The 13,835-nt window shown below is 48.0% G+C and overlaps 1 protein-coding gene across 2 annotated transcripts in view; it reads right to left on the reverse strand.

Moving 5' to 3' along the window:
- Positions 1 to 861, reverse strand: part of PDE9A (phosphodiesterase 9A) — a 41,630-nt gene extending 40,769 nt beyond the window's left edge. The window contains exon 1 of one of the 2 annotated variants that reach the window (XM_038172759.2): positions 519 to 861. In XM_038172759.2, coding sequence (XP_038028687.1) covers positions 519 to 587 — 69 coding nt within the window. In that variant the 5' untranslated portion in view covers positions 588 to 861. The remainder of the gene's footprint in view (positions 1 to 518) is intronic. The other variant, XM_005030449.6, reaches the window with a different exon arrangement.
- Between the last annotated feature and the right edge of the window lie 12,974 nt (positions 862 to 13,835).

A 13,835-nucleotide genomic window follows, 5' to 3' on the forward strand; every position in this document is an offset into this window, starting at 1 on the left:
ATTAACATCCATCGACATTTTACAACCGGCTTCACAAGGGCAGTGGGGCCCCACGGCACCGCAGCCGCACAGCAGCACCCGGCACCTGCCCGCCCTATAACTTCCCACAAGGAAAGCACCCGTCCTACAAGCCCACTGGTGGGCAATCCCAAAACAGCTCCGTGCTCTCCAGCTGCGGTGGCCGGGCTCAAAGCCCAGGGAACACCTCTCCGCCAGCAAAACTTTGCAAACACGTCAGGAGGCTGCTCTCGGAGAGGCGTCCTGCAACGCTGCGAAACTCCTGCGTAGGCAGCGAGTGCCGGCAGCATCGGGTGCTCGCAGGCTGCCAGCAGCCCCATCCCCTTTAAATTAAAATCTGTGTCCAAAAGCAGAAGCTGCTGGAGACCCCCCCTCCCTTTCAAAAGAGGCTTGGAGCCATGCGTCTCGCTCGCCTCGCAGAAAGAGGACACCCAGCAAGCACAGCCTGCAGCCGCCGCTGCGGCCGGAGACGCCGCTTTGCGAGAAAACAGCACGAGTACCTTTTGAATTCTTCCATCAACATCCAAATAAATACACTTGGGCCGGTAAGTGGAGGAGGCAGATCCCATCTTGCTACAGCCGGGCTTTGGCTGGGCCTTTTCCCAGCGTCAAACAGAGCGGAAAACAAGGCTCAGCCCCACCAAGCCGAGCCACCGCTGCCTGGCAGTTTGGTGTCCCTGCTCCTCTGTGTCCCACTGCACTCTCATTCTGGGGAGGTCCCTCCTCTAACGTGCACGCATTTTGCTGTGTCTCCGTCTCTCTGCCACCTCCTTTTAGTCGTGCTCCCCTCCGCATCCAGCTGCCTTGGGCAGGCAGGGCTGCGGCTCCAGATGCTCTCCCGAAGTGCCCTCTCCATTCCCATGGCAACAGCCCCCTTCTGCTCTCGGGCTGGGAGCTGCGGGCTCGCAGGCACACATGCAGCGCCGAGCAGCACTCACTGATGGGGGGAAACCTCCTCCACCGTTTTTACCCTGAAACGGGAGCGGGGTTGCTAAATTTGGACCCTTTTCGGGGAGCTTCCCGCAGGCTGCCAGCGGGCTCCCAGCCCTGCCGTGCGCTGGAGATGCCCTTAGACCCCCACTGCAGCCAGGGCTGGGGCTGTCTCTGCACAAAGCCGGCAGCTTGGTTTCCACAGCCCTCCTGTTACCTAGCTGGGAAGAAAAAGCAGGGGCTGTAAAGGCAGCAGCACCAGAAGCACAAAGGACACGCAAAGCCCACGCTCTCGCCCTGTGCCACCCCTGCAGCGAAGGCATGTGCTGCTGAGGGGAACGCGAAGCATCCTGGCAAGCGTGTCCCTCGTTTGAAGGGGTAGCTAAAAAAACGAGGAGGAAACGAGGGGAAAGCACCCGATGGCTGACTCTCTGAGCGGATGCCAGGTGCCATCTGCTGCGTGTTTGCACTGCTCTGCAGTGCCCGCGCCTGCTGGGAGCTGAAGGAGCAGCGTCGGGTGAGGCTGGGTCACACAGGGGAGCGGGTTTGGGGACAGCTGCTCCTCTGCCCTCGCACGGCACAGGCGGCGTGTCCGGCTGCGAGCACACAGAGGGGCCAGGACCAGCTCGTTCTGGCACCATTAGTGGTGTTTTCCGAGGCTGCTGATGGAGGAGCTCCAGGAAGATGTCCTGGTGTCCCTTGTGCCAGAGCCTGGCAGAGCTCGGCTTGTGGGAGAGGGTTCGATGGGGGCTCGGGGCTGCCTTCCCTGCCCAAACTGAAGCCTGGCACCAGCCGACCCATGGAGGAGAACAGTGAGGTTCTGCAGGCTCCACAGCATGTGGCAGTCCTTTTAGAAGAGAGTCCTGTACGGCTATCCCACAGGCTACCCCACCAGCTATCCCATTAATTATCCCATTTACTATCCCGTCAGCTACATCATAGGCTACCCTGCAAGCAGCCCCTCTCTATTTGGGGGTGGTCAGACAAGGTCACAAATCCACTGCAGGGTTGGATGGCACTTGCTGAGGTATCTAACGATCAGAACCTCACACCGGTAAGCATCTGCCTTTTGGTTTCTGTTTTAAAAAGAGACCAGCTTCTCCAGCCAGGAAAAAGACTGGTTCCAAAATCAAGCTGATGATCCCATTCCTGCCTCTCCATTTTCAACATTTTACAACAGCTCATCAGCTGGGCTAGATCCTGCCCTGCAGGAGAAGTGCCTTTGGGCAAGGACAAGGAGGAAAAACCTCTGGTTTTGTGCAAAGTGTAGGAGGTACCTCAGTGCCCTTGGAGGGGAGTGATGGGGGTGTAAGGTTGTGTTTGGAGATGCTTCCTGAACCACTGGGATTGGGAGTGTGTGGCCTGGCCTCATGGTGCTGATGGGTGGCTGGACGATGACTCAATTTTAAGGAAAGTCATGTATTTTGAACTAAGAAAAAGAAGCAGACAATGAAAAAAGTCTTTTTTTTTTTTTCTTTACCTACTCCGTACTTAAGCCTCTCAGCTGCCTCCTTGGCTCACTAACCTTTTATTTCCTTCATCTGCAGCGTCTCTTGCACGTGTCTGCCTTGCTCCACACTCCCACAGAGCCTTGTCTTACTGCTTGGTCTCTCCACCTCGCTCCCCTCAAACCTACAGAAACACCTGGTTGCCTGTGGGGTGGTGATGGCTTTCCCTTTGCTCCCTCAGCTCCTCTTTTCTCCCTATTTCACCCCATCTTCTCTCTCCTTTCCTCGGGAGTTTTGCCACTCCTGAAGGACTTTTCTCCACCACAAACATGAGGCAGGGTCAAGTCAATATAGGAATTAGTTTTGTATGGCAGTAAAGCTGCTGATGGCTAAACTGATGGTTATACCAGCGTAAGCTCCTCCATCACGTCCATGGCAGAACACGGCTGACTTTTGCACTCCAGCTTTAACTCCCTTTCATACTCCTACGGGAAGCGTAGGACTTTCTGTATACGGAAATTTCAGCTTGCTTCTTTGCACGTTTATTTTTGTTATGCACTGCCAGGTTTCCACAGGACCTGGCCTGGAAATGATCATATTTAATGCTAATCACAGAATGAGTGATTGCTAATACCACGACCTTTCTATGATCTGCCGATCTGGGCCCCAGAAACCTGCATTCAGGCATTCACCATGCAGCAGCTCAGCTTCCCACCTCGCTCTTGGCCCCAGCCCCATTTCTCAATCACCTCAGCCCATTCCCAAACCACGTTGTGCAGCCACGGGTGTCCCAGTGCCCTTGGCAAGCCCTCTTGAACGTGAGCTGAAAGGGATCTGCAGCATCTCCTGGCATGGCTGGGCCAGGGGGACCGGGTGTGAGACACACAGCCCTGTGGGCTGGAGAGGTGGCATTATTCACTGCGGGTGCAGTCTTGCTCCTTAATACAACAGTGCTGGCCACTGCCATGAAAATAGGGCCCATATTATGGTAAAAAATATTGTTAAAAAATTCTGGTAGCAGTGGTTCTTGCTCGTGTCTCAAAACTCACCAGCTCAAAGCATGGGGAAGACAAATGGGAAGCACTGTTAGGTCCCAAACTCTTACATCGTGTCCTTTTTCACAGGCCCTACAACAGCAGCACAGTTGACCCCAGGTCCTGACTTTGCTCAGGGCACTTTGCATCACCTCTCCTGGCTCCCTCTGCCTGCCAGGGCGAGCAGGGCCTCGGGCACTGCGGGCGCAGAGGTGTGCGGCTGCCTGCAGACAGATTTGACTGCATCCTCTTTGACTGCTGCAACCCAGCAGGCTCTCCTGTGTTTTTTCAGGCTCCCGTCCCTCTCTACCTTCCCTTTTCCACATCTCCCCTGAATTTCTCAGTCCCCTCCCATCTCTGTAACCCTGCTCCCTGTTCCTAGCCCTTCATCTAAAGTATTTTCATGGAGTCAAGAGTACCCAAGCACCTTGCAATCTTGCTGTCAGCACCGCCGTATGCCGTATGAGGCATGCAGTCCATGTGCGCACACACAGACCCTAGCTGACCACTAATGGTAGATGTAGCCAGCATGTTGGAGCCCTGGTGCAGAGCTTCTGGGAAAGCCCAGCTATAAAAACTGTTTTCATAAGGTTGTGGAAGAAATTAGCAGGCCCAACTGGAACCTTCAATAGCTGATGGGGAAAAAATAAATGAAATTAACTGTGTCTGGAGTCACTTGCGAGATCATTCAGAGGGCTGGGAGCCAAGGAGTGGAAAAGTAAATTCCCTCTACTGGACAAGATTGGCTCACGCTCTTGGCAAGAAAGCCTGAGTGGGGGACCAGAGCCCGTGCTCCCAAAGAGGAGGTAAGCGACACACGGCTCTATTTAAAGAAAACTGCCTGGCATTTTACAAATCACATGAAAGCGAAGTTACCTCAGATGCATATTCTGGGAGGCAGCCATCTGAGCAGCTCGGTGCTGCGCTGCGGCTCAGTGCAAATTGTCTCATTCCATCTTTCTGACAAGCAGACCTCAGACATCCCCGAAGTTTGGAGACAGCTCAAGGACTAACGAAGGGTTGCTAATGCTGGTGCCAGCCTGGCACAGCATGCCTAAGATATGCATGGGATGGGGGTCTAGGGGAAAGAGGTCTGTGTGCCTTTGGGTCTGGGTGAAAGGGATGCTTTGGGCAGAGAGCTTGGCATCACCTTGAGCAGTCGGAGAAGGACAAGCAACCGCTGATACTGGTTTAGGTCTGAGTGGCCGTGTGAACATCTGGTGGGTCAGTATAAAGGGACTTTGAACAACCCTTTGCAGAACACAAGAAAAGAAACGCTCTGTTTTAACGTGATTTTTAAAATACATGTTTTCATAGATAGCAGGATAATACCTCACACATACATAAAATTTTTCCACAATGTACATATTTGCTGATATATATCCTGTTTGCATACAGCATTCGGTGCTGTTGCCATTAAAGGCAGAAGCCCGTTGTATTTTCTTCATGCAGCAGATTAGAGGGGCTCATCTTTTAGCATGGGAGGCCGGAAGAGAGCCATGGATACCGTGTGAAAAGGATGACAAAAGGCTGTAGGCCCAGGTAGTACAGAAAGTGTCTGACCTGCTTCACCAGAGAGCTGAAGGCTGTACGAAATACGGAAACTTCTAACACTCCTGCAGTTTCTGAAACCATGTTGAGTTCAGTGACTCTGCTTCCCGGGAGTGTTACCTAGACAATCACCCATTATGTGCCTCTCCATTAGCATTGTCACCATTTCTGACAGTCACAGGTCACGGCCACAGCAAGTCAGAAGATTGGATGAGAGATCATTAGTGCCTGCTTTCAAATAACACATTTCTCATTTTTCTTTTCACTTGCCTCCTGATTTCTGAACCTGGCTGTTCATCCAGGTCATGTACGTGAGCTTTCGTCTACAACTCTGAGAGCCAGAGATGTTAGCCAAGGAACAAAATTGAACCAGGATTTTCATGCCATAATAAGGCTCCAGTTCCTGAGGAAAACAGTAGATGTCATACAATTAATGGTATGGTCAGGAGAAAGGGCAGCACTGAAGAATTACAGAAAATGAAACGGAAGCAGCTTATGGTGAGGGTGGGTCTCTCATGAATCTCCATTTGATTCTGCCCCACACAGCCTCCTCCTAACTTTTCACTATGGTGTTGGGTCTCATCCCACACCTCCTTCCCGTCCTGCACCCTCCTGCTCGTATGGGTGGTGCCAGGTGAACCCCAAGACTGATAACATTTATTTCAACATTAAAGTCCAAGATATTGCCAGAGGTAAAGAAAAGCAGCTCACAACTGCTTCCCTTCCCTTCCTACCTCCCACACAAGCAAGCATGTGCAATGTCCAAGAAGCCCACCCAGCCACCAGGGCAGTGTGTCCAGGCCACCTGCCCAGCAGCCAGATGCCATGGATTGAGCCCAGATTTTAGGCCCAGGACCAGCTGTAATGAAACGGAGGATAAGGGACGCTAGCTTCCAAGTCCTCCTCACATCTCATGGGTTATTCCTGGGTTGGTGGCCATGTGCAGGGTTTGGGTGTGTCTTCTGCACCCTTCTGGGGCTGGCAGTGGTCAGCCTCTCCAGCCCTTGTCCCACCTCTGGGAGTCATCAGGTCTCATCACTGCTCTTCACCTCCAGGCCTGGGTCTCAGCCCATGGCCTCGTGTAACAACAGGTAGATGTCCTAGTATCCCAGTGACCTGCTAAGCTGTATGCCATGAATCACAAGCCATTTGGAGAGCCCCTTACATTTCCTGGCTCCCCTGGGGCTGTCCCACAGCCTCGCCTCTCTTCTCACAACTGCATGGGTAGCACAGGCCAAGGGTCCCCACCCCATGGCAGTGTCCCTACAAGCTATGGGCACAGCAAACTGCACAACCCTGGACTGACCAGCAGCCACATGAGGGAAATCAGGGTTTGACAAGGGCCGTCATGGGAAGCCTTGACCACCAAGAGCAACCTTCCCCTTCAGGGGCACCGCTGTGGTGGTTTTTGGGTACCCTGCCAGGAGAGCACCTCGGGGACCATCACCAGGGACAACCCCTGATGCCGTCCCTGACAGTCCACAGCTGCTGGCCTTTAGTGAGAAACTTCTCCCAGAGAGGTTTCATTAGTAGCTGGATCCTCTCCTGCCACTCTCCACCACAGCCAAAGCTATGTCTCCATGCTAGTTTTTCATGCTCTCTCCTTTCCCTCCTTTCTTTCCTCTTTTTCCTTCTCCTTTGAGTGGATTTCCCTGAATTCACCTTGGACTTTTTTCTTTTTCTTTTTCTTTCTCTTCTTCTTCTTTTGTTTTTTCTTTTTCTTTTTAAAAAATCCTTATCCTTTCATTGTCAGTTTCTTCCCCACAGTCTGGACACTGGGCAGGGAGGTTTCCCCCTCCCTGAGTCTCTCCCTCTGCCCAAGCGTCTGATGGAAATGCACTCTTGGCTCTCGGCCGCTGTCTCATAAGAGAGGAATGAACTTTTCACAGACAGCAAACAAGTTTTCTGGTGAGAAGCTGAGAAGATCAAGAAACTTTCTGAGCACATAGAAACAAAGCAAAACCCTAACAGCCCTCTGTTAAAAAGGGGAAAAATCTGTGGCCAGCTCTGCTCTCCAACCCCATTCCTTTTCCCCACACTTTTACTCTGTTTTTGTTTCTCTTGCTCATTCTCTCATCATGTTTTCTGACCAGGGCTGTGCTCCTCACTACCTGTCCTGGTACCTTCCACCATGGCTGGGGGTGCTTCATGCTCTTCCCTCGTCCCATTTCATCCAAGGGATGCAGTTTCCCAACCATTTGCCATTAGTCTCTCCTGCCAGCGGTGCAGCCCCACTCTCCTCTGTCCCTCTGCCCAAGGCGCAGTGCTAGAGAGCAGATAAAAAGCTGCAGAGCCAGAATTACTTTATCAGTAAAATAGGATTCCTACAGAGAAGCCAAGTCCTGCTTGCTTTGGAGCCTATGAGAGTTTGACCCTTGCGTTTGCTAGGGAGAAAGCCAAAGGCAATACATCACTTTGTTTTTCTTAATAAAATGGTGCATTTGGTCTGTTTCTATTTGTCTTCTACACATCCCTTCCCCTCCTCCAGGCCACCACCACCATGCTCATGCAGTGAGCAACCAAGACGGGAGCTGTATTTAAAGAAATGTGCCTGGTTTGAGTGTGCATCTCTGCGTGAGGTGTGACTGGGTGAGTCTCTGCAAGCCTTTAAGGTATGCCGTGGGTTATGAACACCCCACCGCTGCACACACAGCTGAGATGTGCGCTGGCTACCATAGATTACGTATTGCTATAGGCAACTGGAAGCTGGCAAATGTTGTCCCATTTGGCATGCTAAGTTTGCAGTTGAAACTAAATTTGGAGGAGTTGTTGAGTCCCTTGAGGGCAGAGAGGCCTTGCCAAGAGCTGGAGGGGATTGTGCTGCTCTGCACTGGTGCGGCCTTACCTCGAGTAGTGTGTGCAGTTTTGGGCACCACAGTATGAGAAGAACGTAATACTATTATGCTATGAAAGAACGTCCAGAGGGCCACAAAGATGGTGAAGGGTGTAGAGGGCACGATGTATGAGGAGCAGCTGAGGTCACTTGGTTTGGTCGGCCCTGAGCAGAGCAGGCTGAGGGGAGGCCTCATGGCAGCCTGCAGCTTCGTGTTGGCCAGCTTCAGCAACTGGCTCCACTGCATAAGGTAAAGGTTGATGAATGTAAGCTCAGCCAAGTCCTTCAGAGACTCAAAATCCATCACCATGCATCACTGTATGAAAACTTCTTGCCTTTGACATCCATGCCTGGCTATCACATCCCCCATGGAGGGCATCAGCTGCTGCAGGAAGCTGTGGTACCTGCATGAGCAGGGCCCAGCAAAGGCTGTACACCATAATATAGATCCAGAATTTAATTCTGGGGGAACCAAACTAACATTCATGAAGGATTTGCTTGGGAAAACTTGCTTGTAAACAATCACATGTCACAGAATAAGAAAATTGCTGGAAAGGCATGCAGCAATGGAGCACTTACCAGATCCATTTTTTGGCATAAAAAATAAGACTAGTGATATAGTTGATCACAGGGTTGTTTGTTGTTGTTATTCTCAGCAAAACACATTTATATGGGCAATTTCAACTCCGCCTGGAAAACACAGACAGCAAAAGCAACACAGAAGGGATGCGTAGGTGAGCATACTGGATGCTAGTCATTCATTTTGTCTGCTGTTATGGGCCCGGGAAAACTGATAAAACTGTGTATAGGAACCAGTCTGTGCTGAGGAATACCCTGTCCTTTCCGGTGACACACTCTGGAATGAGATTTAGATACTGCTTCAGCAGATGCATTACATTATTATGGGATTTCAAGCAGGCAAATATAGGAGCTTTGTTTTCCCTGCTGCTGAATGGCTTACATCATCTGTAACCTTCCTACCACGAGGTCTTATTTCAAACAACAGTGATGGGGAAATTATCCCGAGAACCAGGCGTGTTAGCTTTACTCTGACTGATCAGGGAATTTAATCAATTCGTCATTGTTAGGCGTTTAGCTGAAGAGGGATTTCATCCCCCTCACACAGAGCTGCTCCGTGCTGGCACCGAGATGAATATGCCCACATTTTGATGGGGTGACAGTCACTCCAGCACGGAGGACCCTGCACATCACTTCAGGACAGAGAGTATGTGTTCAATCCATTTTTATGAGCTTTTCTATTATTTGCTAGAATGCTTTTTTGCTTTCACGTAACTGGAAAGCTGCAGCCAGAGAAGAGGGAGGATTCCCAACAAGGATTCCCAACAGTGATAGCTAAGTCAAAACCTTCTGTTACATGGTTATTAGCCCCAGATATCAGTGGAAAACCAAACATGCAGATTCTGTCATAGAACAACACAACATTCAGATGTTTCCTACCAGATGATAGGAATGATTTAATAATAGCTTCAGAACCTGCTGTACTTATTAAGCTAAAGTCTCACGTGGCCTGCAGCAAAATTGGATGACTCGGACTCAAACATAATACTCTGTCCTCTGCAGCAGAAATAAGAGCATTGTGTTTGGCAGAGGAATCAGAAGAAACCCACTCCTCCTAAACCTAAACTTTACCCTGGATGTTACTTCGCTGCTCCAGAATTCAGAAGTTATCAACTATTTTGTAACCCCATCTTTTTTTTTTTTTTTTTTTTCCCCATACCTACTGGGCAGTGAAGTCCATCTTTCAGCTTGATCCTGACTCATGCTGTAACTCATGTATATATATATATATATATATATATATATATATATACACACACACACACACACACACACACAGAAATGCATCTTCATCCCTCTTGATTTAGCATATGAACTCAGGCTGCTGCTTTGAGTTCTGACCTCAATGCAAGCTGCTGCTGGTTTCTGAATAACCTGAGAAATTCAGGCCACCTGTTAAGGATTTGGGTACCAGATAAACTTAAAAACTGCAGTGCCCAAGATGGCAAGGACATTTAAAATTTTTGAATTCTCCAAATGTTTGCTCCTGAGCTACGCAAGTGAAAGGAGAATGACATCCTAGAAAAAACATCTCGAGGTATTAGATCTTTACTGTAGCCTGTCAGTACAATTGCTAAAGTACTAACAGTTAGAAAAGGCTAAGCATCTCACTGTAACTCCACTCTGCCACAGTTCATCTGTCTAATACAATCTCTCCACGGTTTTACCTGCTGTGAATCTTTATGTGCAACAAACAACAGAAATTAACTTGGTCAGAGATCGCAGGCCACAAATAAAAATTAAAAAAAATCTAGCAAACATGAAATCGGTGTCCTGCAATCTTGCAAGGAAAAACTACAAAGTCAGAGCCAGAAAGTGATTTGTAGGGATGAGGAAAAATGAGAAGTTTTAGTTCTTTCTTTTTTTCCTGTTGCATTTTTGAAGATGCACTATGAATGTGATTAGATGAGGAGAATCAGCTAGTATGATGGTAAATAAATGCAACTATCAGAATAATGTACATTCTACGATGCTTAGTTTTGAAGCATGAACTCTACCCACAACTCTAGACTCAAATAGCCGTGGTAACCTAAATATCATGGAGGGATTCAGACTCACAGAGGACACCTTGCACCTTACTTGAAAAGTACTTGGAAAATGTCGTCTTCCCTTGGTTTCTTCACTAGATGCTCATCCAGCCTCGCTTCCACCCTTCCATCCATCAACTAACTGGTCTTTGGAGAGGAGAAACTATAGATGTGAGCACAACAGTGCCAAGCTTCAAATAAGCCCTCTGGAAATTGAAAAATCAGAAGATCATTTGGGGACAGCGGTCCTCTCACCTCAGCCTGGAAGTGCTGCTCAGCACTACAGGGTGCCAGTAAGGACCTTTGGGGTGAAATGGCCCTTCCCCTCCCTCTTTTTATCCCAACACCAGATTTTCACTTTTCTTTGTAGTTTCTCAGTCAATTCAGTCTTCTGCACTTTGCAGTCTTGGCTTTTTTGCTAGTACCAATCCCACATTCACATTTCTATAGCACCCCAGCCGTACCCTGCATTCAATTACATCATCACTTGATGTCCTCCTTTATCTTTCATTTACAGTATCAAACTACCTTTCAAACTCTGCATTGCCTTTTCTCAATCTGTAGCTAATGTTTCATAGGCAAAGGACTTTGCTCTCTTTCAGATGAAACCTGTTCAAGCTCTTGACTGCAGCCTTCTGCGGAGTCGCTGGAATGTGCCTAATCCCAGAGCCTTTCACTTGCTCTCTTCCCTTCTTGTCCTCTTCCTAAGCCTGCATACACAGTTTGTAAAGGCAGACGGGAACTCGGTGATTCCTGGAGATGCAGAATGACCAGCCGCTATGTGATCCTCTCTGCTCTCACTGTGACATTTCACCCACAAAACAACACACTTCATTTGTACAGTTTGGCTTTTTCCTAGTATTTACAGAAGCACAGGAAAGAGCTATTTTTAGGCAAGAGATATTCAGCATTTGATGCCAACCTTTCACTTACCTCACTGGTTTCCAGCAACTGCCCTTTTTCCTCATCCATTGTCTTTACTTATGCTAACACATACTTTACTACCTTTGCTTTTTTTTTTTTTTTTTTTTTTTTTTAAACTGTGACATGCAGATATACCTCTCCAGGAGAAAAAAATGACTCATTTGTATTTATTTTTATCTGGACAGTTATTTAACAGCCACAACAAAGGATATTCTATGGATGTGTGCTTATGCACCCTTATATGCCACAGAATACAACCAGAAAGACAGTCCCTTACAATGTGAAGTTGTGGTGTAAACCATTTGTGGAAAGAGATCTTAAACATCTTCCATTTCTCAATGGCTTGAAAAACTTGCCGTGAATATTGCTGTCAGCCACCAGGAAGGAAATGCTTTTGGAATCCCATCCAAGTGAAACACACTACTCGGAGCATCAGCCTTTTAACAGCATCCCTGTGTTTACACTTACACGGCAGTACATGCACAGCTTAGTGTCATCCGCTGCCTGAAACGTCTGGACCACTGATCGAATTACTGAAACGTGGCTAAATATTTGTAACTTGCCTCTGTAATAGAAGAAGGGAGAGAAACACCAGCCCCAATATCATCATGAGGTGAAGAAAACATCCTTTAAATTCTCTATTTCAGTACAGTGTCAAAGACGATTTTCAACATATATTTGACAGCTAATATCCTGGTGCAGGAGATGAGCAGAGTCCCCGAAATAGGCCTAAAGAAAGTTTGGCTCTTGTACCCATAGACTACAGAGCCATGAAAGTTTCACTGCAGCAGAAGGATAATTACGCTACATGTATACGTCAACAGAGAAACACAGAGGAAGAAAATAAAAAACAAGCATCAGCTAATGATGTTAATTCTCTCCTTATTCCCAACTCATAATCAAAAGAGAGGATAAGGACATTTTACAGCAATGAAGTTTATTAAGCTCTGAAGCAGTGAGACACATAACATGCTGTAAAAGTCGCTGGACGCCAGGCTGAAGTAGAGCAGCAGTTAGAGCAGCTCCTTCTCCCTTCCCAGCTGTAAGGAGGACAGTCAGATTTTTAACTGAGCGTGGCAGAAGATGTAGCTCAAGGTTACTGATGCCCCAGAGCACTGAGATGCAGAGCTCCCGGTGAGAGCAATGAAGCCCTGTGTCTGCGGTCACTTTGCAGGCGCAGCAGCCTGGGAGCAGAGAGGAGAAAGAGTCCATGCTATCACCCTGATAATTTAGCGAAGAGCAAAACAAAATCAAAATAGATTTGCTGTGAGGTGAAAGTGACATAGTTCAGAATGAGAACAACCTATCAGATAAACTTCAAGGTTGGGGAAAATCACTACCTAATCTAATCTAACCTCCCATATAATATGTGGGCCATAAAATTTCATTCAGACCAGAGAATACCACCATCACCAGTTCCAGGCCTAATAATTTGATCAGATTGTAAACAATCTTTCTCAGCTGAACTCTGTATGAAGAACAGCCAGGCTCCAACAGCTCTAAATAACCTCTGATTTCTTTTATACCATATTACGCCTACGTAACTTTGAGCAGCACTTCTCATACAAACAACTCCAGGCATCAATCACTGGAGAAAACCACCAGCACCAGCCGAACGGATGCTCAAGTGTGAGTGCTGCTGCAGAGGTCTGAGGTAGTGTGACATTGGCATAGACACATAATAGATTCCCATTATTATTCCAAGGATATTATGCAAGAAATACACACAGTAACCTTCAGAAATGGCTGGCAGAATCCCTTCTGGGGTTTCCTAGCTGGCAGAATATACAGGAACAGGCATGTTTCGGTCCATGGAGTAGGTTCAGTAGCTTAACTTTAAGACAAAAGAAATCAAAGTGATCTGTGAATACACCGCCACCTTCCTCACTACCTGCTTATCTCTTCCCCACCCTAAAACCCTCCCAATGCACAAAGGAGGCAAACCTCCACTGCAGCATCTCCAGCGATATGAGGGTGCAGGTACTCTGGTGGAGCCTCCTGCTCCAGATCAGGCAGAACAGAAGCTTGTACCTGAGTCTCCTTTCTTATACATAAAGGCCCAAGCTGTTACTTGCCTATTTATTGGAGGCACTTTGGGCACTTTCTGATCGGAAATTCTGTCCAAGACCCTTAGACACATAGTTTTAACCACGATTGTTTTCCTTTCCAAGCAGTTTTTCCCCTGACGCAGGTGACCGTCCTCCTTCCCTCCTAGATGAAAATAAGGAGGCAGAATATACCCATCTGATTGGAAATAATGATGTTGCACAACCCACAATCCCATTAAATGGAAAAAAAATAAATACCTGTTCAAGTTGAGAAGGGTATTGTTATCAAAACAAAAGGTTCTAATTTGTTCTCTTAATGAACTATTTTCATTACCCTCACAGGAGACAGGAGCGCTGTCTCAGCAGGGATGTCTACCCTCTAAACAATAAATGGAGCATTTCTTCATGGAGATGTAAAAGATGAAGTAATCAACATTTCTCAC

The sequence above is a fragment of the Anas platyrhynchos genome, chromosome 1, assembly GCF_047663525.1.
Source record: "Anas platyrhynchos isolate ZD024472 breed Pekin duck chromosome 1, IASCAAS_PekinDuck_T2T, whole genome shotgun sequence".
NCBI lineage: Eukaryota > Metazoa > Chordata > Aves > Anseriformes > Anatidae > Anas > Anas platyrhynchos.